The sequence below is a fragment of the Mauremys reevesii genome, linkage group 1 (assembly GCF_016161935.1).
Source record: "Mauremys reevesii isolate NIE-2019 linkage group 1, ASM1616193v1, whole genome shotgun sequence".
Lineage (NCBI taxonomy): Eukaryota > Metazoa > Chordata > Testudines > Geoemydidae > Mauremys > Mauremys reevesii.
This window is the reverse complement of record NC_052623.1, coordinates 274157139-274185076: the sequence shown is the minus strand read 5'-3', so window position 1 is coordinate 274185076 and position 27938 is coordinate 274157139. Positions and strand designations below refer to the sequence as shown.

At 46.1% G+C, this 27938-nt stretch overlaps 1 protein-coding gene across 1 annotated transcript; it reads left to right on the top strand.

The window, feature by feature from the left end:
* The first annotated feature begins 78 nt into the window (after positions 1 to 78).
* On the top strand, positions 79 to 22599 carry ERP27 (endoplasmic reticulum protein 27). Its single transcript, XM_039493548.1, has 7 exons — positions 79 to 1075; positions 1380 to 1480; positions 5463 to 5600; positions 9078 to 9194; positions 12312 to 12437; positions 21152 to 21349; positions 22081 to 22599. The coding sequence occupies exons 1-7, from the start codon at positions 985 to 987 to the stop codon at positions 22117 to 22119; spliced, it is 810 nt and encodes a 269-aa protein (XP_039349482.1). The 5' UTR covers positions 79 to 984; the 3' UTR covers positions 22120 to 22599.
* The last annotated feature ends 5339 nt before the right edge of the window (positions 22600 to 27938 follow it).

The following is a 27938-nucleotide window of genomic DNA, read 5'->3' as shown; positions in this document are numbered from 1 at the left end:
TGTGGAACATGTCTCCTCACTCAGCCTTTCACACATGCAAAGTATTGCAAGATGGTATGTGGCTAAACAGTATCCAGGGTTAGAGAAATGTCTGAAAAATCCCAAGTGTCTCATAAGAACTATAACCCTCATACTTCAGCGCATACACCAGCCTCACCCTAATGGGGTTTAGGGAGAAATTTTTCCTGTGGGCAAATTATATCATAGCTCCCTTATGCAGCTTCCTTCAAAGCCTCTTGTATGGGCCACTATTAGAGAAGATACCAGACTAGATGGCCCACTGGTCTGATCCAGTCTAGAATTTGTGTATTCCTATGTTATGTGGCTAGTCTGTTTTAATGTGGCCTCCATGGCATTTTTAGGCATCAGCTCCTCATCTCCCATAGCAGAGACATGGGTCTCTCATGCCACCCATACAACTAGCTGTCCCAGGAGTGGTCCATGCTGGCGGCCAGACTGTCTGATTGGCCCTGGTGCAGTGGGAGGAGGAGACCCCCTGGGACTTAGTGCACAGAAAAGGGAAATAGCTTCCCTGGTATAAACAGGGGGTAGTCTCATTAAGTTGGGGTGCAGAGTATTGAGGAGGAGTACCTAGGGCAAGAAGAAAGGAAAGGGGCATCTGGAGCTGCTCCCTGGTGCCAGCCTGGGGTACTCTCACCAGCCTGTGCCCCTCTAAAGCGTGCAGCATGGAAATGTCTCTGTGAGAGCAGCAGGGGTTGCTTCTCTCTCCAGGTGGTCTCAATGCAGGGGTGTCAGGGACAGATTGTTCGGTATCAGCCCCATGACCTGTGCAGAACAGTGAGGCACTGGGACCCAGTCTTTCTGCCAGACGTTTATCTCCGAAGTTGAAGGTTTCACCAGTGCCAGGTGCTCAGTTCCCACACTGTTGGGAGAACCACGCCTGACCAAGAAACCACTGACGTGTCACCTTTCCAGGCAGAGTCCAAAGCAGAGCCCAAAGCAAGGAGAGGAAACGTCAGGACAATGGCCATTTCTGCCTTGTGGTGTCTCTTTTTTTCCCTCCTCACTTGGGGCTGCCCATCAGGATGTGCTGAGGAAAGCCCTGCGCCCCACGGTAAGAAAATGACTCTGCAGACAGGCCAGAAAACGAATGGGGTAGGTGAGAGAAATCCAAGGCTCTCTAAGGGTGAGAGAGCCACTGGGGTCAGCTTGTACAGTGGATGAAGGGGTGTGAGCTGCGAGTCTCCTCACAGAGGTCTGTCAGTATCCAGAGGGGGAAGAGATCTGCCGAGATCAGCATGCGCAGAGGCAGGAAGGTGGGGTGTGCGTGTGTGTGGTGGTGGTGGTGGGGTTCTTAGCTCTGGGCTGCTCTCCATGCCTGATATGATTCTGACATTTCCTCCTCATGATCTCTCCAGACGTCACTGGAGACGCAAAGAAACCTGTACTTTTGAGAGATATTGCAGCCACAACAGCCTTCATCAGTGCTGCTGAGGTGGCCGTCATTGGATTCTTCCAGGTGTGTTCAGATAATCTCTCAGTTCCCTGGTTATGTTGCTACTGATTACTTGTATTTCACCAGGGTTGGGGCCCCGTTGTGCTGGGTGCTGTACAAACACCGAGTAAAGACAGTCCCCAACTCAAACTGCTTACAATCTAAATAGAAAAGACAGACCTGGGCAGAAGGGGAGGGGTTATAACAAACAAACAGAGTGATCAGGGCAAAGGCGTAAACATCCTGTGAACTCCATAGTGGGGGATGCGGTAAGGGGGGGACATGGGGGTGTGAGCTAAGGAGTACAGGAGTATGAAGTGGAAGAAGGGAAATATTGAGGTGGAATGGAGGGAAGGATGGAGGGGAGCATAGGTCACAGAATTTAAGGCCAGAAAGGACCTTCATGGAGAATGGAAGGCAGGGGGATAATGGAGAATGGAAGGCAGGGGGCTCAAGACTGCAGTGGAGGGACCCTCTGCAGGACCCTCACTGCACTGATGAAATTCAATAAAGACAAGTGAAAAGTACTTCACTTAAGAAGAGAAAGTCAAATGCACGACTATAAAATGGGGACTGACTGTCTAGGTGGTAGTACGCTGAGAAGGAGCTGGAGGTTATAGTGGACCACAAAGTGAATATGAGTCATCAATGTGATGCAGCTGCAAAAAAAGGCTAATATGATTCCGGGGTGTATTAACAGGAGTGTTGTATGTAAGACACAGGAGGTAACTGTCCCTCTCTACTTGGCACCGGTGAGGCCTCAGAGTTCTGTGTCTAGTTCTGGTCCCCACAGTTTCAGAAAGATGTGGAAAAATTGGAAAGAGCCCCGAGAAGAGCAACAAAAATGATCAAAGGTTTAGAAAACCTGACCTGTGAGGAGAGGGTGAAAAAACTGGGCTTGTATAGTTTTGAGAAAAGAAGACCGAGTGCCAACCTGATAACAGTCTTCCAATATGTTAAGAACTGTTATAAAGAGGATGGTGATCAATTGTTCTCCATGCCCACAGGCGGTAGGAGAAGAAGTAATGGGCTTAATCTGCAGGAAGGGAGATTTAGGTTTGATATTAGGAAAAGCTTTCTAACTATATAAGCTCTGAAATAGGCTTCCAAGGGAGGTCATGGAGTCCCCATCACTGGAGTGTTTAAAACAAGTTGGACAAACACCTGTCAGGGATAGTCTAGGTTTACTTGGTCCTGCCACAATGCAGGGGGCTAGACTTGATGACTTCTCAAAGTTCCTTCCAGCCCTACATATCTACGATTCTATGACAGTGAGGGAGGAGACTTAAGCAAGCAACGAATCAGCAAGAAGGACAACAAAACACCCAGAGTAAGAACAGAAGGAAGGAAAGCCCAATGACATCACTGGTGTCTAAGGTTCTAAAGGTTCCTTCTGCCAGCCCCACTGATTTGCTGTTGCTTCCTTGGCTCATGGCTTTTGTCAGGGAGGGAAACATTGTGCTCTCCAAACAGGCTGCTTCCTAGGAGCTTCTACCTCCTCTAGCCCACATGTTCCTCTGGTTGGAGGAGGAACATGATTGGTTCATTGGAAAGACTCTAATTTCAGAAATAATACGTGCCCATATAACGAAAGGTGATTCACAAGGGGGCAGAGTTAAGGCTGAGTGTGTAAACGGAACTGATGATTTCTGCTGTTTGAGTGTCTACCACACAAGCGCTACCTTCTCAGACTATAGTGTCGCAGAATTTTCTCGGGATCTTCTCTTTTGGCACTCCTAGGACAAGGGGTGCACACATGGTGAAAGTGATTCCTGTGCGGAGGGCCAGCAGGAGGCCTAAGCACCACTTACATCTTGGCTCAGCTCTCAGAATAGTTCTTCAGTGGGGCCTAGGGCTTGCACTGACCATCTGCACAGAGGTTAATTTCACCCTGAGTGAGGCTGGGCTTCACTGCACACAGTAAGACATATTTCTTCTCTACAAACCTTCAGTCCAGTTTTGAGCATGCAGCTGAACTAGCATCACACAAATGCAGCACACACCCTGCCTTCGCTCAGAATATTATGTTGTCCTTGGGGAAAAGAATACTATCACTGCACATGCCCTTTGAGAAATGTGATGGCCACAGACCCAAATCAAACCCAATTTTTCACTGGAACCCTTCCAAGCCATCTCTCAGTGAGGCTAGGTCCATCCTTGTTTCAGCTAGCCATTTCGATACTATATCCAGGGCCATCCCTAGGGGACTGCGGGGCCTCGGACAAATCAGCCTCCCCACTAGTCTCCTCACCGACTGCCCAGCATGCGTGGCCACCACTCTACTCCTCACCATCCGTCTGGCGTCCTCCCGTTCACCTGACTGCCGCTCCTCATCGTCCACCCACTTGCCTATCGCTCACTTTCCCATTTGCCTCCTCACCCCTCTCACCCGCCCACCTCTCGCCTCACCTCCCCCCCACCTCCTCACCTGAATATCAGGACAAATGGTGTCCTGATCATACATCTGTTGGGACACAGGACAAAGGGCTAAATATCAGGACAGTCCCAATTTTATCAAAGCACGGGACCCCCCAAAGCACAGGGTCCAGGGCAGTCTCCCCAATTCGCCCTACCCGAGGGGCGGCTCTGACTATATCTGTTCCAAAACAGGTCATAAGAACAGTTTTTCTTTAAATGTGGAAAGGATTTTTATTTCTGTTCTCCTCAGACTCCCAAACAGATGAACCAACTTTGCTCAAAATTTTTCTTAATTAAAGAAAGAACAGAATCACCTTCAGGCAGAGACCAGGCCTTGAGAATTTCTGTCCAATCATCAGTGAAAGGTATTAGATGTCAGGCACTCAAAAGGCGGGGTTGGAATGGAAATGGCTGTACAAGCTTAAGTAGAGGCTATGACTGCCCCTAGTGCTCAGCTGTAAGAAGAAGAAACAGAAATCTGATTAATCCATAATTGCTCAGAAGTTGCACATACCCAAATTTTGAAGAAGTCTGGAAATTTTAACCTACACTTATTGGTCACTTTTTAGTGGAAGTATGTGAAATATTTCCGTTAGGAGAAAAAAATAAAGATATTAAGTATTGCCACCCCCAAGTATTCAAAAATCATGAGTCAGGCCTCAAAAATCATGAGATCAGCTTAAAAATAAAAAAAAAATACATTAGGGTTCTTTTAATCTACCTTGCAGTCTTTGAGCCTTTAGGGTTCACGTTTCAAGATTTTCTTTGCAACCATGAGGGCTAGAAATGTTTTTTTTTAAAAAGGAAGCTGAGATTCTCACATCATCACAGGACTGTTGAGAAAAACATCAAATATTGCTAGAGTTGTGAAAAAACTGCAAGAGTTGGCCATACAGGCTCTGTGATTTGTTTCCTTCCAATCCTTTTGAGTTGTTGCCCGGGAAGCTTGAGGTAGAGAAAGCGGGAGACTTTCCCAACAATGTCATGGAAACAAGGGAAGGAAGGAGCTGATGATGGGGAAGAGTATGGGGTAAAGGGGATTAGGTGGCAGGACCTGTTTTTACACTAATACACACACAGTCATATTGCTGTGCAGAGGATGGTGTCACTTCTTAATCCCCAAACTTTCACCTTCCCCACACACTGATGGAAATACCCAGGCAGGATGTGAGTGGGGTGTGGGGAGGTGGATTGGGAACACTTGTTCTGGTAGGGAGACTTGAGATGTGCCTGTTAAGGAAGCCCCTCTTCACCGACTTGGAGGTTAGAGTGGCAGAGTGCTTACACCTGCTCTACTCTGAGTGGCCACCAGATGTCACTGTTAGCCCCTCCAAATCTCAGCTGCTGCCAAAGCCGCTGTCTGGCCAATGTCAAGAGGGAGAAGAAAACCTGGGTGAGTAACTTCAGCTGCTTCTAATATTATTTTTTCTTTCTTTACCTCTCCTCCTTTCCCCCCCACCCACTGCCTTTTTTCTCTTTCCCCTTCTCTCTCCTTTTACCATGCCATTTCTCTCTCTTCTTTTCCATCTCTCCTTCCCTCCACGTCTCCGTCTTCCTTCTCCTTTTCCACTCTCTCCCACTCCTTCAGGAATTAGAGAGGCCAGAAGTTTCGAACTTCCACATTGTTGTAGGAAAAATCCAGGAGGTGCCGTTTGGACTCAGTACCAACCCTGAGGTCCTGTCTCATTATAACATCACGAGCAATACCATCTCCATCTTTCGCATGGTATGTCTGCCTCATGCCTCTGCCCCTTCTGCCCGCGTTGCTCAGGCACTGAAAATAATCCTGTAATGGTGAGATCCAGAACTGTTCCCCCTTCATCCCTGCCTGGGTATCAGAGAACATGTTCAGGGATATATGGACAAAGGTTTCTGTTAGCATGGAGAAGGCCAGACCAAAGGAGGAGGGATGGGGGCTCCTGGAGAACAATTCATTTTTACGTTTTGAGTAGGATCCTAACTGTTCAAGGGGTGAATTAAAACAGTGGTGGAAAAACCTTCAAAGGTGATTGGCTAGTGTTGAGCCACTTTAGTTGGGGAACAGTTGGACTGTAGACACAGCCGGGAGATTTGGGTTTGAATCTCAGCTCCTTCCCTAACTCACTGTGTGGTACTGGGCAAATCACACATCTCTCTGTGCTGCCGTTTCCCTATCCATAAAGTGGAGATAATAAGAGTTATCTAGCTACCTACCTCACAATGGAGTGTGTCTACACTTGCCTATTTCCCACTACTACTAATTCCGGTGCAGTTTCATTGCAGGTAGCAATGGCAGGAGATCCAGTAAGGATATGGCACCAGCATTTTTACTATTGTATTATCTAGCCCTGGTCAGAACAAGTGTAGTAGTTGACATGGTAGTAAAAATGCAACAGTGGCAGCCACTGGAGCCTTCTGGTTCCTAGAGCTCCTGCTGTTCCTACCACTGGTGGAGCTCCACCGGGGTTAGCAGTGGAAAAAAATAGGAGAAAAGGCTAGTGGAGACAAGGCCAGGTATGCTGTGATGATAAATTAGTGAATGTTTGTACAGTGCTTTGAAAGTATAAGTTGATTAGTGTTGTGCCTAGATGTTGTCTTGGTGTCTTATAAATACCTAAGATGGATAGTGTTATTGTATAAACATTGTTCATGTTCATTAGTAAAGAATGTCCTGAGCTGAGGCATCTTTAGAAAGGCCCCGATTCTGGGGTTCCCTGCTGTCCCTGTACACCAGCTCTGCCAGTATATAGGGTCCTCAGGGCTGGCAGATTTTCTCGCTCAGGAATGCCTGTGGCATATGGGAGTTCCCTGTGGTGCCCATCCCCTTGAAGTCCCTGATGTAGGGGCATGACAGCAAAGTGGCTGGGGGAGAGCAAGGCATATTTGGGGCAGGCAGGAGAGTGGCCAGAGTACAGTTTGCTCTGGCTATTCTGGGCTGCTTTAATGGCCCATAGAGGGTTCTTTAAGAAGAGTATAAATTAGAGATGCCCCAGGAACTATTTCTGTCCCCATCTGGCCTCAGAATTCAGGAGGTGCAAAGATGATGTAAGCCACCTTTTGTCTTCTCTGCCTGCTGTAATCACTTCCTGAGCTGAGCTCAGACGTTTTATGGATAGTCTAGTTCATATAATGTAGCTAGATCTCTCTCCCTTCTGTGTAAAAGAGAATGAGTTAATATCACATAAGACCTAGCAGTTGACACTGGATTTACTGTCAGCAGGTGCTACAAACTGAAACAACACTTATTTCTGCTATGAGGTCTTAGTCATAATCATTTTCTTCCAAAGATTTTTAAGGATCTTTTGTTTTTGCAATGTGGGAGAAATTAAGGATAATTCAGGTGGGAGGATAGAGGAAATTGCATAACATTTGAAACAATTCACATTAAATACAATCTTCCCAATTCATGCTTCTTCCACTTTTGCAACTGAAACATCATTTAATGGAAGAGAAAACAACAACAACAGATCAAATCCCCAAGCCAGAATTAATTTTGACTGGCAATTTGCTTGTAAAATTTCCCCTCACAAAAATAAGTTTAAATTAGATTTTTTTTCTGAATAAGTGTGTAGGAGTAGGATCAGATCTTTCCTAAAAAAGCAATTGGAACAGGAACTTGGAATAAAATATTCAACGGAGGAAGGACTGGAAAGGCAGGCAGACAAATCAAAAGGACAGCAATTAATCAAAGACATAAAATAATGTTCTTTTATTTTTGCATAGCACGGAAACACCATAAAGGGTACCAGACTTAAACCACAATGACTATGCTCCTGGGCCAGATTCTCAGCTGGTATAAATTGGTGTTGCTTTGTTGAAGTCAGTAGAGCTATGCTGATCTTTGCCAGCTGAGGATCTGGCTTGATCAATGGAAAAAGGGCATAATTAATCGAGGTAGGGCGTGACAGAGCCATTTGGGTCTGAGCTAAACTGTTAAATGCAACACTTTTTCCTCCTTTGCATAATCCAAGAGTATATCTGAATATGATTTCTCAGGAATGGGAATCAATAGGTTGTAATCCAAAGCCCACTGAAGTAAATGGGAGCCTTTGCCTTTGGTATTGATAGACTTTGGATCAGCCCCAAGGGCCTGTTTGATTTTACTTGCACTGGTTTTGCATTGCACTAGTAGGATTTCAGTGGCATTACCCTTGATTTACATCAGTGTAAGTGAGAGAAGAATCATCCCCTATGATTTCAGGAGCAACTAGTTCACTGGCTTAAAGCAGAGTAGGGACACATTGGATCAAAGACACAGTGACAGTGACCACGGGATGGAAAAAAGGGTTGCATGCCTGCACACCTCTGGAAAAGCTAACAGACATTCAGAGGGTGAGCAGACATATTTAATAAAATATGGGACATCTATGTGGACACAAATTCCATGAGCCTAGCACAGTATGTTTGGAAAAGGCAATTAAATCCCAAAGGAATCAGTTGTACTCTACTGTACTGTACTGTAGCTCAACAGCCCAATCCCTTAACTTAGCCGTCTCCTGTAAAGTAACTGCATATGTAGCTGTTATACTTTGGGGGTTAGCTGTTGTTTGATGTTTTCCCTTTCTCCCTGTTTATGAGGAAGAGAGCAGAAGAGACTCTCAATAAAACAGCTTCCAGATACTGATGAGGGGGAGGAAAGGAGGGATGGGATGGGATTGTTCCCCAAAGATGGTCTTTGCAAGGCCTGATTTTATCTCAGCTGTACTGGAAAAATTCCTCTCTTTATTGGAGAGATTTCCTGCTTGCACAATGTTTCCAGGAAATCCACACAGGCCTGTGCCAGTGTTTATTAGTTTTTAGAAAGACTGAAATAAACAGATGAACTTTTTTAAAGGAGAGGGCGAGAGCGGTGGAGGGAGTTGGGTTTGTTTAATGCTGTCTCCCCAGAAGGCCCAGGAGAGATTGTCCGCTAATCCCCCCTGGCTCCAGTGGAGTTTGAGTTGACGATACAGGGATGTCTGGCACCCTAAGCGTTTCCTACTATTTCATGAGTTTGTCCTGTTGTGGGGAGCCTGAGGAAGAGACTGGGAGAAAGAGCAAGATGGCAGATTTATAGGCCCAATGGTCCCCAAGAGAGTTTCAGGTGGTGAAAGGTGTGTGGCATTCACAGGTGTCTATGTGCACTGGAGCATTTGTGTGTGTGCCCATGCCTCTGGACAGAGGGCAGGGAAGGGGTACTGAATGGAGAACAGCAGTGATTTAAGGCCTCCTTGCAACATTGTAGGTGGATGACAAACGTCAAGATTTGGAACTCACCGATGGCAAAAAAATTGATGCCGCCAAGATGAGCCGTTTCATTCAGATCAATGAGCTGCGAATGGTGACAGAGTACAACCCTGTGGTAACTAAGAATCCCCATAACCCCCTTCCCCACTCCTGCCTTCTCTTAGGCTCTGTCTAGTTGGCCAGTTTTTCATTTTGGAGGATGATAGGATCCTGACTGGCAGCGACTGTTGGTGGGCAAAGAGCACAGTGCAGCAAGGAGCCATGCAGGTGTCTGTGCACACACCTCTACCACTGCCTCTCATTCCTGATGGGCAATGCCCCCTTGTATTCACAGGAGCAAAGGGATCACCAGACTGAATCAGACCTGTGGTCCATCTAAATCGGTATGCTTTCTCCAAAAGTGGACAGTAGCAGCTGCTTCAGAGAAGGCTCAAGAAACCCTGCAGAGGATTTCCCATAGGGGAAATTTCTTCCTAATCCTGGTCCATTAGTAGTTGGCTTAAGCCAGGGGTTCTCAAACTGGGGGTTGGGACCCCTCAGGGAGTTGTGAGGTTATTACATGGGGGGTTGGGAGCTGTCAACCTGCACTCCAACCCCGCTTTGCCTCCAGCATTTATAATGGTGTTAAATATATAAAAAAGTGTTTTTAATTTATAGGGGGGGTTGTCACACTCAGAGGCTTGCTGTGTGAAAGGGGTCACCAGTACAAAAGTCTGAGAACCCCTGGCTTAAGCCCTGAAGCATGAAGGCTTCTATCCCTTGTCAAACATCCACATACAATCTAATGAGTTCAGGTGTAGTAGCAGCCTGCAAAAGAGTCAAAAGGCAGTGTTAGGCAGGGGGGCTAGGCTACACTTACCAGTTAGTTCTAGCAGTCACTCGTGACTCGGAGTTCGGAGTCGCGCGAATGATCTAAGATCTGGATTCGCTCGAACAGCGCTCCGAGCGCGAACCACGACTCACCTCACAAAAAAAGGGGTGGCGGAGCAAAGAGCCACAGACAGACGATTCGGCCGCCCTGGATGGGTGAGTAGTTTGAACTAGGGTATTTGAATTCAGGCGCTATTTCATCACGCGCTGAACTGCGGCTCCCTAGTTGACCCCCCCGCCCGTGTAGTAGACCTGCCCTAGTAGACTATTTATTTTATTTTTTATTTTAGAGCTGCAGCTCACTTCTTCGGATGCATAGATGCAGATAGAAACACACACACAGACAGGAGATATTTATACAGAGAAAATGAAAGAAGTATACTGTGTGTATAAATATATCCTGTCTGTGTGTGTTGTCTTCTATTCTCAAAAAGAAGTGAGCTGCAGCTCACGAAAGCTCATGCTAAAACAAATTTGTTAGTTTTTAAGGTGCCACAAGTACTCCTGTTCTTTATACAATCTAATGTAGCTGTGGATAAGTCTCATTATCCATATAAATGTCGAGCCCTTTTTTGAATCCTACTAAGCTCTTGGCCTCAAAGGTATCCTGTGGTGGTGAGTTCTGCCAGCTAATTATCTATTATTTGAGTTCTGCCCTCCACCTCACAGCTCTGCAAAAGCACTTCAGTCCTGACCGACACCATTATTCCTTTGATTCAATCCCCAGCCCCTCTTCCTGCCTCCCTCTCTCAAACTACTTAGCCCACCCATCTCAAGTCTGACTTGGAGCACCCATGTTGTTTCATTCGTTAGGCCACAGCACAGCTCTAGCTATGCACCACAGTCTTTACGTGGCTGGCCTCCTGCTGGCCCAGTCCTGGGACCCACCCAGCTCTGCTAATATACCTGCCTTTCTTTAGTTTAATATTTATTCGAGGCTCACAAATGTTTAAATAAACTAGTTTATTTTAAGTATATTATAGGCCCCAGCAATATTAGGCCACATGGGTGAAAGCAAGCCCGGCAGAACTCCCTACCTTCCATCTTTGGACCCTCACCACTTCCCCCAGACACCTGAACCCTGGCTTGCTGCAACACCTCCTGCTTTCCCAGGCATGTGCCCTCTCAAGCAGTACTTCCAATGCACCTTAGTCCTAACTCACCTCACCTCCTGCTTCTCCAGGCCTGTCCATTCCCACAGGGTCTTCCAGCACTCCTCACTCTTGACTTGCAGCCCACTGCTATTCCAGTTCTGACCTCTCCCACCCCCAAGCCACATTATGCAGTGGTGTTACGGGGGTGGATGAAAGTCCACTAGCCATTAGGCTAAGGTGAAACTCTTGGTACTTAGGCCCTCCAGTCCCACACCACCTGAGACCTGGTGCTCCCTGATGGAAGGCTGTTACAGAAATGCACTCCCTGACCCCGTCCCCGTTAGTTGGCTCACTCTTTCCTCTCCTTCATAGAAATGCTGGCAGGCATTTCCACAGGCTGCCTCTGTGGTCTGGAGTGGCACATGGGGAGGCAGCGGGTCAGAGGCAGCCTGGCCAGACTTCTGTTTGGTTTGAGGGAGCGGCTGCGGCACTTCAGGAAGTGGGTGGGGGGAAAAGTCAGATGACAATTTGCCCACCAACTGGAGACTGTGCAAAAACACCATTGGCAGTGCCAGCCCAGAGTGTCTTCACAGAGGGCCAGTGTGTGCTGCGTGCTTTCCCCCTTCCCTGGGGGGGGGTGGGTTGTGTCCAACCCATTTCTTCCTGAAGAGCTGCAGATGGAGACTTAACCCTCTGCACTCCCACCTGCCCAGCTCACACGTTGCTTAGTCAACAGTTTCTATTTTAAGATGCATCCCCACGACTCACAGCTAATGTTAAAGAAAGGAAACGGGGTGCTTGAGAAGCCTTCCTGGTTAACTCCATGAACTCCCCAAGTTCCTTACGCCCATCCCCTCCAGATTCCAGTCGTGAGTCCCCTGCAACCCCTACTTCCCTGTGGTCCCTGTTACCCAGGCACCTCAAGAGCTCCCAATTCCAGATTCTTGCCCCTCTGGGCTTCAGCTTGCTGTCCCCAGACTCTGTCTCCCTGCCTTCTCCATGAACATCCTGTCTTCCCTCCAAGCCTCAGACCCAGGGCCTTCAGACCCCTGGCTCGAGTGTCCCCCAAACCATGACTTTAGGAGCCTTCAGGGACCCAGCTTCAGTTCCTCCAGAGTTTGACTTCAATCTGAGAACATGGCCTGAGCTGTGATTTGTAGAGAGAGAATTCAGCTGTGCCCATTGGGATTTAGGACCCCAATAATGCAGCAGATTTACTATTCCTAATCGCCGTGTCTGTTTGTTGGTGTCACGTTTGTCTTTGGCAGACGGCAATAGGTCTGTTCAACAGTACAGTCCAGACCCACCTCCTCCTCTTCACAGACAAGACCTCCCAGGAGCATACGGAGCGAGTGAGCAGGTACCGGGAGGCAGCGGAACTCTTCCGAGGAAAGGTGAGGCCAAAAGGAGGGGAGGAGAAGCCATAAGAGAGGATTATTGGAGAGGGAAGAACAGTGACTTTCCCCAGGGGGAGGGAGGAAGACACTCCACATGCCCAGGGAGAACAGAAGCCAGGTGAGTGGGGAAGAGGAGAAGCAAGTGGAGATAGGTGATAGTCCAAGAGAAAAGGAGCCGGTTTGCTCACCCCTCTCCGGTTCATGATCTAACAGGGAAGGTGCCCAATATGCGCTGCCTCTCTAAAATCTGCCCTGTGGTTTCAGCTGGATATTGTGCTCTTCTTTGCGTCTTGTCCTAAATAGCTGGCATGTTTTGTTGTGAGATGACAAACAGCTGTTGCCTTTCATCCCAGCAATGGTTACATTCCACTGGTGTGCCAAGCGATCTCTAGCTATACAGCTGGAACTCCCTTTTGGATGCTGAAAAGTGCTATTGAAATGGCCAGATAGCACGAATGCCACAAGGATTCTTTAGCCCTCATTAGTTTCCAGGTAAAAAAGACCTGTGAATTTGCTGTTTGAAGGGATTTTCAGGTGGGTCCCCAGGGGGTGCAGAACAGATTTCCCCCGGTGGGGACTCCATAGACAGATTTTCCCCGCCTCCCCACTGCCAACGGCCCTCCCTGACTGCAGACAAGCACTCCCCAAACACCCACCCTCCCAGGATTGGTTCTCAGCTCACAGTTGGGCTGAACACGAGCACACTGGGACGGAACTAGTTAGTAGGCAGACCTGGCAGCAATAGAGAGTTCTGGGCATGGCACACGAGTTGGGGGAAGAAACCAACAGTGGGGAAGGCGGTTGAGCTGAAGCCCTTTGGAAGGGGTTTTTGTGGGAGGGTCTGGAAGCTGGTAAGAATTGGGGCTGTTGCGTTAGAGCACAGGGATGGATCAGCTGCTGGCAGAGGGCTGAAGCACCTATTAGTGGGGGAGAGGGCGGGTTGAAGAGCAAATATACTAATCCTCAACATTGGGGAGGGATAGCTCAGTGGTTTGAGCATTGGCCTGCTCACCCCAGGGTTGTGAGTTCAATCCTGGAGGGGGCTATTTGGGGATTGGTCCTGCTTTGAGCAGGGGGTTGGACTAGATGATCTCTTGAGGTCCCTTCCAACCCTGATAATCTATAAGGGTTAAGCTCTAGTCATAAAGGCATCCCTTGCAGTTACTTTACATAGATCTCAAACAACTCCCCCTGCAACTTGTTTTCCATTGAATCCCCTCCTGTATGTCTACATTTGTTTAGCAGTGAGACACTCACTGAATACTACTGTGCAGTAGGTGTGGTCTCACCAGTGTCCTGTAACGAGAGCCTGTTACCTCTTTCCTCAATTATATGATGTCTCTTTATATGCAGCTCCAAACTGCATGGCCCTAACACTGATCCCTGCAGCACACCCCTAGACATCTCTTCTAATTCAGCACACTGCTCTTTACCACCATTAGCCTTGGAATAGGGTCCCACAGCCAGTTTTCCACTCATGTGACATGCCCAGCTCCAAGCTAATATGAATTCACTTTCCAAGCAAGACTTCACAAGGCACATTTCCAAATGGTGTTCTGAGATTCAGATAGTTTATAAATTATTAGCCAGCCAAGTCCTGACATCCTCACTCAGTTTTCAGTTAGTTTTGACTCAGGCAGGATTCAGTGGGAGTTTACCTGAGTGAAAAGAGAGGGAAGATTTCAGGAGCTGACCCATTATTTATTGTTGTTATTGTTTTATGTACGTAGCGCCAGAGATGTACATAATTCTGCATAATGCTAGGACTGTGCCAGACCAATACCAAGTTCCCGGCCCCAAAAGGCTAGATGGTGACTTGGCTGACATGCCCACAAAAAGGCCTGAGAGCGAGTAAGAACCGCTGCTTACATCCCTACTGGGGCTACCTGGGCTTTGGGTCTGGGCTCAAAGGAGTAAGCAGGCTACTTGCCCGCCTACTCTCTTCCCAGAGCAGATGAACAAGGAGTGGTGGTGGATTGGATGGGAGCATGAGTGGAGCCTTGGTTCCACCCCTTGCCTGTTTGCCAGAGAAGCTGAGCCAGCATCGGGGGGAGATGTAAGTTATTCATTATCGCTACAGGCCAGCAGTAAATTACAAGCCCTGAGCAGCAAGCAGGGAGTAGGGAAGGAACTGTGACTTGGAGGGGTATCTGAAGTCACAATGGACCCCTAAGAACACAAGCTGTAACAAAACAAAACAAACAGAACAATCCCAGAGAAATAAAACAGCAGAACACAGACCAAACCCAATTTAAGCAGAGCAGTGACTGGCTCCCTCAAGGGTGTGGGAGCTTTGGATATGTTAGCTGGGAAGCTGTTCCAGACATATGGGTGGGACAAAAAATGGCAGAAAATGGGAACCTGCTCCTTCTTCTAACAATTTTAAATGAAGCTCAGGAGAAAGAGAGGGAGGAAGAAGGGGTGGTGGTAATATAGGCAGGGGCTGAAGGGGAAGAGGAAAAACATAACTTTGATGTGGAAGTAAACAGGAATCCAAGAAAGGGTATCAAGAAGAGCGATATGATAAAAATGTTGTTCCGCTGGCAGCATTTTGAATGGATTGAAGCAGGAAGAGATGGGAGGTCAGACAGAAGGAGGTTGCAGTAATCCATGAGAGCACTAACTAGGGCATAGGTGATTGTCTTGTCAGTTTGGGAAAGAGGAAGGGAGGAATTTTAGCTGGGTGCACAAGAAGTCATGGCAAGTTTTGATGAGATCCTGGCTCAGAGGAGAGAGAAGAGTCTGTCCAGTCTATTGATCTCATTATCTACCACTTTCTAACATGTCCCATCACTATGATACTGGACTGCTGATGGGGAATGAAGATGACTCCAAGGTTGTGAGCCTTGATAATGCGAAGGCTTCTGCTGATGTCAACAGTATTAAAGAAGAGAGATGGAGGAGAAAGCTTGGGAGGGAGGCCAGATGATCTACCTTGCACCTGGTGTAGTTATTTATGCCTGTGCAATGTCAGAGTATGATAGATAAGGAGTGGCCAATGTGGCTTCATGAATGACTGCTCAAAAGCCTTGGGTTAGATTAGTTTGGCTGGAAATGGAAAAAGAGGGAGCAAATCAAAAAAGAATACATAGTCACGTAAGGGTACTGGGGAGGAAAGGGCAGCAAAAAATCAAAAGGAGTTAATGCTAGTCAGAAGGGTTAAGCGTAAGAAGGAAGGGGTTCTACAAATGTATTAGGGAAAAGTACTAGGGAGAAAGTAGGCCCATTAGGCCCTAATTTGACCAAGCATCCTTATTCAGCAAAGCACTTGTTTACCTTTAATCGCCTGCTTAAATTCTATTGACTTTGGTGTGACTTAAACACATGCTTAAAGTTCAGCCTGCATTTAAGAGCTTTACTGAACTGAGCAACCTTCCTGAAGAGAGGGATGAAGTTAATCATGACTCAGAAATTGCTGAGATACTGAACTTCCTTTTGAAAATCTGTCTTAAATAAAAATCATATAGCAGGGGTCGGCGACCTTTCAGAAGTGGTGTGCCGAGTCTTCATTTATTCACTCTAATTTAAGATTTCGGGTGCCAGTAATACATTGTAACATTTTTAGAAGGTCTCTTTCTATAAGTCTATAATATATAACTAAACTATTGTTGTATATAAAGTAAACAAGGCTTTTAAAATGTTTAAGAAGCTTAATTTAAAATTAAATTAAAATGCAGAGCTCCCCAGACCGGAGGACAGGACCTGGGCAGTGTGAGTGCCACTGAAAATCAGCTCGCGTGCCGCCTTCGGCACATGTGCCATAGGTTGCCTACTCCTGTCATATAGCAAGAAGTTTGAACAATGAATATGGAAAAAAGACCCAGTCAAAATAACTTTTGATAGAGAACAGGTAATGGAATATTTGGAAGAGTGAAGATATACAATGCCATGGTGGGAGTGGAGATTTCTAGCGGGATACTGTGTTAACTCTGGCCAGATTAGCATCTTCATTCATGATCTGAAAGCGGAAATAAACAGCATATAATGAGGTTTCTGAAGGATACTAAATTGGAAGAAATTGAAAACACTAGTCAGGACAGATGGGCAGGAAGCATGGGCAGAAAATAATAAAGGATTTGATCCTAGTGCATCTGAAGAAAAATAATCCATAGTGGACAATGGGAGGGAGAATTCTGGAAAGCAATAATGCTGAATGAGAAGTAGAGGTGCTAGCTGACAGCAGATTGGACATGATTTTCCAAAACGGTCAGTAGAAACCTTGACTGCACATGCAAAGACATCATATAATGAAGCAGGGAAGCCATAGTCTCTCTGCCCATTAAAGCCAATGGGACCCTTTGTGGAGTAAGGTTCTTCTGACTATAAGGGTGGCAGAACTGGCCTTATATGACTTGTGCCACTGCACCTGGAATTTGATGGTTATTTCTGGGCACCACATTACCAGAAGGAGAGAGACACTGAAGGGAATTCAGAGACAAGTAACAAAAATCAGGGATCCAGAGGAAATTATCAATGAGGAAAGATTAAAAGGGCTAACCGTGTGTAAGTCAGCTCAGAGACAACAAAGGTGGGGGAGGAATATACATTCATGATGACAGCGTACAAATATTTGCAATGTACAAACATGAGATCAGGTGAGGTACAACAGTGCTATTATCCCCATTTTACAGATGGGGAGATGAGGCACAAAGAGGCTAAAGCCCAAGTCCTCAAAAATACATAGGCACCTAACTTCTACTATCTTTGAGGATCTGGTGACTTGCCCAAGATCACAGAGGAAACCTGTGTCAGAGCTGGGAAGTGAACATGAGTGTTCAAAGTCCTAAGTCAGTACCCTAACAACTGGGCCCTCCTTCCTCTTACAACTAGGAATGTGTTAAATGAATGTTGTGTTTTATTCATCTCATAAATGGTCTGTGAATAGATTGCAAAATTCTTGGATTTATTTTTTATTAACAATTATCAGTGAATAAATCTTGGTCTGTAATTGGTGACAAAGGATTTGTTGTAAATATTCATACTTTGCCCTGTGGTGGTTAGTCACATTAGTAATTCAGTCAGAGAACCATCTCTGTTAAGGGTATCAGATTTCAGTCCCTCTATAGCACTGCATCAACACCTGTTGTCATCCACCACTGCCGACTAAGCCTGCCAGTTAAGGAAGAAAGGAGATCCTGCATTCCATTGCTAATGTCCAGACAGTCCAGGAAGAAGATCCTCCCATCAATCAGAATGACTGGAGAAGGATGAGAAGAAGACCCTGGTGCTGACTGGACCTATCAGAGGCTAAAGAGGACACTGCTGCCTGGAAGAGAAGGAGCCACTCAGCCATCACTGCCAGCATGTGAGAAACATTCCTGTCATCTCCAATGTGAGGTCCTTTCTTGTTCAATTGAGAGGAAATTCAAGCCTCATCTGAGGAACCCATTTGGAGGTTGGCTGGGTTCCCCCAGTGGAGAGGGCCTGAAGTGCCCCCCACCCAATGGAGACAGTCTGAAGCAGTACCTTGAATTGCTTTGGGCGGATACCTGATACAGCTGCTGGGTTATTGTTCCAGTACATATTTATTTTTGCTTTAGAGTGGAATCTGAAGATTGTAAAATGCTGGAAGAGGAAGCCAGATTTTCAACCAGTGATAAGTCACCAGAGAAAAGAGAGGAGGTGTGTTACTTATCCACAAACCTGGAAAAGCACTTTTGAGTGGTGACAGAGAGCAGACAGGGCAAGGATATACCTTCTATATGAGATTTAATGGTGATTTTTACCATTAATCATGGAGAAAGCCATTAGGTGTCAACCCCATGTCAATTCAGAGAAGCACTGCCAAACGTGAAGCAGGTGACAGTGTCAGATTTTTCATCACTAAACCAAGTGAACATAAATGTCTTGGAGGCAGAATGGTTTTGTTTCCATGTTAGGTGAATACAATATGCCGTTTACAGCTGGAGAACGACTGGTGAAGTTCATAAAGAAATACTGCGTGGATGCAGATGTTCTCAAGAAGATGACACGTGGAGCGACAAAGGATATCCCCACTGCAAGGGATAAGGTTGGAGTGTGGTACCAAAGTGATGTGGTGACTGTTGGTCACAATGTCTCTTTTGGTGTGTGCATGGATCAGAATACAGACCTGGGACATGAGACCCTATTGGTTATCCTTGTGTGGGATTCTTGTATGAAAACAAAGGCTTCAATGTCCTTTGTTTCCTAGACATGATACACTGTACGTCAGGAACATGAACAGGCATATCTGGCTATCTAATGGGAACACTTCAGAAGTTTAGCATCCCCATCTACAACCCATAGATCCCATCAGAATCTATGGCTCTATGACTGGGAAACACAACGCTGTGTTATTCATGGCTAAAAGAAGCAAATCCAAATATTGTAAATATGGGCCGCAGATACCCTCACTTGGCAGATAGCTGCAGCAAAGCTTTTTCACTGTCTGTTGAAGAGCTGATGACTGATTTTGGTCTTGTCATTTTGCTCCAAATTACCAGAGCCAACACAAGCTGAAAGAATTTGCCCTCTTTGCCAATGAAATCCCACTCATAATCATAAAACATGTTTCCAGCAGGGAGCTGAAATTCCACAAAGTAATCAGTCAAACACTGTATAAAAGGCCTGCCCTCTTTTCCTGTTTTCTTTCCTTAGAGAAAAGACCAGCAAAAGTGGAGTTGATTTCTACCCTTACAAGACCATATACAACTAATCTTCGTCTTCCTCAACTATGCACTGGATCCACCTCTGCATTTAATACCAGACCTCCAAGTACCGATACCCAACCCAACTGGTGACACTGCATGGGGATAGCCACAGGCTTCTTCAGCAGTATGATGGAAAACTGAAACATGCTGCTACTCAACAGCATAATGCTCTATAGGAGAATGATCGTTCAGTTTTGGATGACTAAGAACATATTTTCCCAGCAGTGATTTCAAAGTTGGACATGATGTGAAAAAGCACTTGAAAGAGAGTGAGGAGATGGATTTTTATGGACACAGACTGATGTTTTAAATGGCTGCCTTGTGCAGATGCTGAGGAATGTTTTCCTTGAGGATCACTTGTTGAAAAATGCAAGCGCAGCTTCAGATCTAGGGGCCCTGGTAACAGATTTGGCTTGATGCCTGGGTGTCTGTAATTTCGGAAAAGGGTGTCACACCAATTATTGGATGATTTAATGGCATATCAGTTTGAGGTTATTAACAAATTCACTGGACCAGTGAGTGGATCATTTTCCTGTATGTCAGAATACTGAAGGGAACTGCTGAAGTAGCTATGTGCATCTGAAAGACTGCTTCATTTCAAAAGACATCTCATCATTTTACTTTGCCTCCTCCATTCAAATGCTGACCCTGAAAGCGGCTTCAGTATGGTTAGAATAGTGAAAACTCAGCTTTGCCAGTCCACGAAGATAGAGGTCTAAGGAGTTAAGTGTAAAAGACAAGTTCTTCCCATGCAATATAAGTTGGTCTCATTTGAACACATATTTCTGTAGTTATTGCACAAGTGGGTGGCACAGTTGCCAACTTTCACATGGTAAATAAGCACCCCGACTTTCACAATAAGCCAAAAATCTAGCTAATCCCATTTCAAAACAAGGCTAAAACAAGCCAATTCCTAAGAGTCCCAACACTTTATGTGACTAGATCCCCCTGGCGTGCAGTCTGGTACTGTGGTGGGCCCACTGTGCACCCCTGACGCTCTCCCCCCCTTGCCCCTCCTTGCCCCCTCCTTGCCCTCCCTTGCCGATCAAAAAAAAGAAGCAACAATCTACAACAAGCTACAAGACAAACAAGCTACAAGCCAAAAACTAGCCAACAAGCAACTCACAAGCCAATTAAACAAAAAACAAGCCCAATTTCTGTGTTTTTTTTGCAGGTTTGGCATGTCTGGTGTGTGGAAACACACTGGACGTGATTGCAGAACTGCTTCCTTTGATTCACGCAGTGAGAAAACAATCTTAAAAACACATTTTATGATGATGATAATAATAATAATAAATACAATGTGTCAGCTATGCTGCAGCACTCACCAAAACACAGCCATTACATATTTTGGCCATTTGTGTCAATAATGATAACTTGTCTCAGACACAGGCAGGTTTGAAAGTTGAGAGGTATTCAGGGAATGGAAGCATAACAATACATGAGTTATATACTATAACTAACCAGCAGAGCATTATTTTTGAGTTTTTATAATTGACTATACAGCTGGTATAAACTGGTATTGATTTCAACTGAGCTGTGCTAATTTATACCAGCTGACGATTTGGCCCGCAATTTGAAATTAGCCGTTGAGTGCCTATTTTAGCTAAAAATGCACTTTTCAAGAGTAGTCAGGCTAGTAAAGCTTGAATGCTCAAACGTTTATAGAAAGCAAACATGAAAACACCAAGGATAAAGAGGATTTATTACATGGAGTATAATAGACATTGTGACAGGTCGTGCCATAAATCTGGTGTAGAGAACAGACTTTATGCTAGCACCGGGTTTGTCTTGAAGCTGTAGTGCTGCCATCAGTCCGATCCATGAAGGGCTGGATAAAGAGGCAAGATGGTTGTTGTTTCTGTGGCAACTTGAGAAAGGCAGGATTGTAATAGCACTCTCAAGCCCTGGAGGGGCAGGAGTGTGGCTGTAGAGGTCTAGCATCTACAGTTCGTTACAATGGTATCCTACTAAGTCTTTGTGTGATCATGTGTGTCTGCTGTCCCTCAGGGTCTCTAGTTTGCTCTCTCTCCCATGCAGATTCTTTTTGTCCTGGTGGACAGCAATGTGAAGGGCAATGAGCGTGTGATGTCATTCTTCAACCTGAAGAAGTCCCAGCTGCCAGCTCTGGCTATATTCCACAAGCCAGATGAGCAGCAGGATGTGCTGCCCCTGGGTGAGGTCACAGTGGAGCATGTGCAAAACTTCTGCAGTAGCTTCTTAGAGAGAAAGCAAAGGGTGAGTACACAGTACGTGGCAGAACACTGCTGCTCACATGCTTCTGAGCAGCACAATCTTGGCTCTCTGCAGCCTCTGCTGTGTCATTTCTTCCACTGCTCTGGGGCATCAGATCTCAGCGATGACTGGGTTTGGAGAGCCCCTGTCTGCCCCAACTTTTACCTTTTAGCCTAGAGCACTAAAGTCTCCTGTTCCCTGACTTCAGGACTGGTGTGAGAATCTCATTTAAGGAAGCCATTTCCGTTCCTGAGAACAATGCCTGGGGAGATGGAGAGTAGGGCTGCATCAAGATGCAGGGATTAGGAGCAGGGGTGGGTGTGTTTGGACCCTGAATACAGCTATAAGGGGATCAGGGAGACAGAGGGTGGTTTTAGAATGAAAATTCACCAAGAACCTTTCAGATCAGAGGACTCAAAGTTGGGCCAAATCTATCTGAGATTAATCACCACCCCTTTGCAGAGGGCGGGGAAAATTAACCTCCATTTTCATTCAGTCCTGAGCTTCTATTGCTTTTATAATGGCTTAGCTTGCTGTACTAAGAGTCCTGGTGTGCCAGAGGCCCCATGGCCTGTGATGCCCCCTGAAGGTAACTCAGGGGCTACTGAAATGGGATGGGGAAATTAGGCAACACAGGCTGTTGAAGCAGGAATTTAAATATTCTTCCTCCTTAATCTCTGTGCGGAAAACCATGATGGTATCAACCCAGCTTTCCTGCCTCTACTGTATTTTAGAAAGAAGATCCCAGCCCAGAGGAGAAGACAGAGCTCTGACTCCCATCTCAATCACCGGATAAAACACTGTGGCTCTTCCCAGTGCCACCTGCACTCCAAATAAGAAGAGTTCACTGTGCCCAACATCTCTGGAGGCCCTGAGACAATAGGAATATGAGGCCAAGTAAACCATGATCAACTCTTCTCCATTCCACATACATATACATGTATGCTCTTTCTCCTCTCTAGGTATCTCTCTCTCCTTCTCACTTGCCAGTTCCATCCCCTCTCATCTTAATGCTCCAGGAGCCATGGCACTGTACTGCATTGGTCCTTCTGGGCTCCCGCTGCCTGTTGCCATATATGAGAGCAAGCGGCAGTATGATGAAACCGCAGTGTCAAAAACATGCCTTGCAGAAAGTTTATGCCCAGATTGGCAGGTCTGTTTCCCTGATGACTCTGTCTCTGCCCCCTTAATACATGGTTCCCCCCACCCCCAATCTGGCACTGGTACTGTGTTGGGATTCCCTTACACATCTCTCTGGGTCTAGGAGCTTATTTGTTGCCTGAGGTCACATGACCTATAACATTACATGTTACTAAATAAAGCAGAAAGTAAATTCCTTGAATTTGTGTGACTATTTTGTCTTAATTTAAGTAATAAGCCTAAATATCTCTAAAAGAGTAGGTCCAAGTCTCTTTTGGTTGAATTTAAATCATCTTGCTGCATCTAACTAGTCAGATTACTCAGTAAATAATGTTCCTCAATTTATATTAGGAGTGCCCTATGTTTGACTTAGATATTTCTGTTTTACTGTTAGACAGAGGGCTTCTATGTGGAGGTCCAGGGCTGGAATTGCACTTGGTACTACAGCGGTGGGATTGACGTATGTTGGCACAGCTGCCAGGGAGTGCAGAACTGGAAAAGCAAGAAGTGCTGCTAGTTTGGATTAAGGTACATAGGCAGAACTGTGTGGGAACCAAAGACTATAATGGAATGAAGTGCTTCCGGGTGGTGGGTTTCTGAGGAATGGAATAGTAAGAAGTGCTTGTGGGTCAGGTATACAACTAGTTGGAAATTTCTGAGTGAAACTTCTAATCACTGGGAAATGTTGAATTATTAAAACCTAAACTTTTTCTGGGCAAGGATCAGCTTTAGCTACATTTTTTACTTGAAAAAATGTTGGAAAAAAACTGGCAAAATGTTTTGTTTTGACAATTTTTTAAATGAAAAATTTTGTTTCTCTGGTTTGAAATGACTTTTGGTTTTGAAATTTAAACTGATTATAGTAAAATAAAAAAATAAATAAAATGGTCTAAATTGAGCTGAACCATTTTAAAATTTCATCCTAGTTTGGGACAGAAGATAGTTTTGATATCCCAAATATTTCCAAAGGATAGAAAATCACTTCCTTCCTACCTCTAGTCAGGACTGAGAAGACTGAGTTGTCAGTAGAGGAGGTTTCGAAACAAACTGGTAAATTAAACAGTAACAAGTCACCAGGACCAGATGGATATTCACCCAAGAGTTCTGAAGGAACTCAAATACGAAATTCCAGAACTACTAACTGTGGCATATGTAACCTGCTCAAATCGTCATCTGTACCAGATGACTGGAGGATAGCTTATGTAACGCTGATTTTTTTAAAAGGCTCCAAAGGCAAACCTGGCAATTATAGGCCAGCAAGCCTAACTTCAGTATCTGGCAAACTGATTAAAATTATAGTAAAGAACAAAATTATCAGACACATAGATGAACACGATATGTTGGGGAAAAATCAACAAGGATTTTGTAAAGGGAAATCATGCCTCACCAATCTATTCGAATTTTTGAGGGTGTCGACAAGCATGTGGACAAATGAGATCCAGTGGATCTAGTGTATTTGGGCTTTTGGAAACCTTTGACAAGGACCCTCATCAAAGTTTCTTAAGCAAAATAAGCAGCCATGGGAAAAGAGAGAAATTTCTCATGGATCAAAACCTGACAGGAACTGACAGGAAACAAAGGGTAGAAATAAATGCTCAGTTTTCACAGTAGAGAAAGGTAAATTGCTGGGTTCTAACAGTGAGGTGCCCCGCCCCTGGCCCCAACTCAACCCTGGACCTGCCGTGGCCAAGGCCCTCCTCCCCCAGCCTGAATGCAGGCCCGGACCAGCCATGGCTGGGGGAAAAGGTGGCCCAAACCCAGCCCGAATCTGCCACGACCTGGGAGGGGCGGCCCAAATCCAGCCCTGGCCTGGATCTGCTGTGGCTGTGGTGGGGGCGCCTCTCCTCCAGCCCCAACTCAGCCCAGAACCTGCCATGGCTGGGGTACCCTTCCCCCGGGCTGCACTTGCTGCAGCCGGGGCGCTCCTCCCTTGGCCCAAACCCAGCCCTGGGCCTACAGCGGCGGGGAGAGGTGCCTTTCTCCCACCGCCGTAGACCTAAAGCACCCTCCTGCACCACAAACCCCTCATCCTTGGACCCACCCTAGAGCCCACACCCCTAGCCAGAACCTTTTCCACCCCATGCCCCAACCAGGGCCGGCTCCAGGCACCAGCGCAGCAAGTAGGTGCTTGGGGTGGCCAACAGCAAGGGGCAGCATGTCCGGCTCTTCAGTGGCGGGTCCCTCAGTCCCTCTCAGAGGGAAGAACCTGCCGCCAAATTGCCGCCGATCGCAGCTTTTTTTTTTTTCCCCCTGCCACTTGGGGCGGCAAAAATGCTGGAGCCAGCCCTGGCCCCATCCCTCTGCCCCAGCCCTTCAGCTCCACCCCCACCACATGAATTTTGTTATGTGCACCTATATGAAGAAGATGTGTCACACAATTGTCAATGATTTGAAGTGTTCTGTTGCTCTGCTTACTGATTTACAGCCCGTTGTCTGTCTATTTAGATTGCAGATTCCTGGGGAAAGGGACTGTGACTTCCTTTCTGTCTGTACAGGACTGAGAATACAGTTGGCACTTATAATACATAATAAATAATGATATTCCCACGGTGAATTCTTTATGCACTTCCAGATGAGTTTCCTCTGCCCTGGCTACCTGAAATTAACTGAGTCTGATTGAGTCCTGATTCAGCAAAGTACTGAAGTACAGGGCTAACTTTAAGAACAGGAATAATTCTTTCCCCAGGAATCTGTACTGGGACCAGTGCTGTTCAACATATTCATAAATGATCTGGAAAAGAGGGTGAACAGTGAAGTGGTAAAATTTGCAGCTGATACAAAATCACAGTACTCAATATACCTAGTTAAGTCCAAAGCTTACCGCAAAAATTTACAAAGGGATCACTCCAAGTTGGGTGACTGGGCAACAAAATGGCAGGTGAAATTAAATGTTGATAAGTGCAAAGTAATGCACAGTGGAAAACATGATCCAAACTATACATACACAATGATAGGGTCTAAATTAGCTGTTACCACTCAAGAAAGAGATTGCAGGGTATGCCTACACTGCAGATTAGACAAGCATGGCTTGTCCTTGCCAGCTGACTCGGGTTCTCAGAGCTTGGGCTGTTTTTTTCATGATGAAGCAGAGAAACTGCTAGCCAGCATGGCAGAGGGTAAAGGGAGCCTTTGGGCCCAGCTAGCCCAGCCTCCTTATACCTGAACCTAATGCCAGGCCTGGACACCGGGGGAAGGAGAGAGCCTGGCTCAGTTTGGGGTTGACTGGAAAAGAGGCAGGAGCTAGCTGTCTCCCTCCCTGAGGGGAAGGAGCGCTAGCCTGCCAGCCAAGGCAGCCAACAGGGAGGAAGCACTGTCTTCTCAGCTTGCGGAGACTGCAAAGGGGACCTAGGAGCTTCCAGCACCTGAGGTAACTGAGTGAGCAAATCGCAGAAACACTGTGGGATTCGCACTCACCAAATTGCAGCTGCCTCACCTGAAGGAGCCTAGGACCCTGTCAAGATGCCACCCAAGAGAGGACCCTACAGGAGGCAAATTGCCAGCAAATTGGACTAGAGGGGCCACATCCCAAACTGAACAGATTGGTGGGAAGTAGCCATGGGCACTAGATTTTGACTCCCTGCTGGGAGACCCCCTGCCCTGTTCAGGGTTGATGTACAAATGGCCCTGGCCCGAGGACAGATGAAGAGGGAGGGGGAGCATGGGGCTGAGAGCCATGTGCTCTAACCACTAGGCAGCCCAACCCTCTAAGCCATCTATTGCAGTTGTATTTAATTGTGGTTTAGATGTTTGGGCTTGGGATGAAGCCCCACTTCTGGGATCCACACAAGGTCTAGAGCCCAGGCTCCAGCCCAAGCCTGAATGTCTGCACCACAGTTAAACAGCTGCTTAGCCTGAGCCCTGCAAGCTCAAGTCAGCTGGCATGGGCCAGCTGCAGATTTTTAATTGCAATGTAGACAAAAAGTTAGAGTAATCATGGATAGTTCTCTGAACATATCTGCTCAATATGCAGCAGTAGTCAAAAAAGCTAACAGAATGTTAGGAACCATTAAGAAAGGGATACATAATAAGACAAAAAATATAAGGCCACCATATAAATCCATGGTACGCCCATATCGTGAATACAGTGTGCAGTTCTGGTTGCCCCATCTCAAAAAAGTTATATTAGAATTGGAAAAGGTACAGAGAAGGGCAACAAAAATGATTAAGGGCATGAAACAGCTTCCATATGAGGTGAGTATAAAGACTGGGACTGTTCAGCTTAGAAAAGAGATGACTGGGTGTGGGGGGAGCGGGGATCTGATAGAGGTCTATAAAATCATGAGTGATTTCGAGAAAGTGAATAAGGAAGTGTTATTTACCCCTTCATTTGACACAGGAGCCTGGGGTCACCCCATTAAATTAATGGGTAGTAGATTTAATACTAACATAAGGAAGTACTTCTTCACACTATGCCTAGTCAACCTGTGGAACTTGTTGCCAGGGGATATTGTGAAGGCTAAAAGTATAATTGGGTTCAAAAAAGAATTATAGAACTTTGTGAAGATACGTCATCAATGGCTATTAGCCAAGATGGTCAGGGATGCAACCCCACACTCTGAGTGTCCCTGAACCACTGATTGCCAAGAGCTGGGACTGGAGGATAGGAGATGGATCATTTGATAATTGCCCTGTTCTGTTCATTGCCTTTGAAGAATCTGGCACTGGCCACTGTGGGAGGACAGAATACTGGACTAGCTGGACCATTGGTCTGACCAAGTATGGCCGTTCTTATGTTCTTAAGGTGTGCTGAGTCCCAAGACTAGAATAGCAGAGGATGCTGCAGGTGACCTATAAGGTCAGGTTAAAAAAATGGGCATCTTTAGTCTTGAGAAAAGAAGAGTGATTGGGGGCCCTAACAACAGCCTTCAAATCTGTTAAGAGCTGTTATAAAGAGGACTGTGATCGATTCTTCTCCATGTCCACTGCAGGTAGGTCAAGAAGTAATGGACTTAGTCTGCAGGAAGGGAAATTGAAGGTAGGTATTAGGAAAAGCTTTCTGACTATAAGGGTAGTTAAGCTCAGGAATAGTCTTCCAAGGGAGGCTGTGGAATTACCATCACGGGAGGTTTTTAAGAACAAGTTGGACAAACACTCATCAGGGATGGTCTAGGTTTACTTGGTCCTGTCTCTGCACAGGGCTGGACTTGATGACCTTTTGAAGTCCATTCCAGCCCTACATTTCTGTGATTTTATAATCCTTCTTGCTGCTTTGCTCCTTCACATCTATGCAGCAAGCTTGCCTTGCAATTGGCTCAGCATTCTTGGCCTGAAATGCTCCTGCTCCCATCAAACAATCACTACATTATTTCTCAAGATGGGACGTGGCTTTGAAGAGAAGTGCCTAAGTACTGCAGAGCTGAGAAACCACAGACCCTCCTCAGAGATTGGCCCAGAGGGACGAACTGGAGTAGAAAGCATGGTTTGTTCTCCTTCGTGCGGTAAACACAGTTCC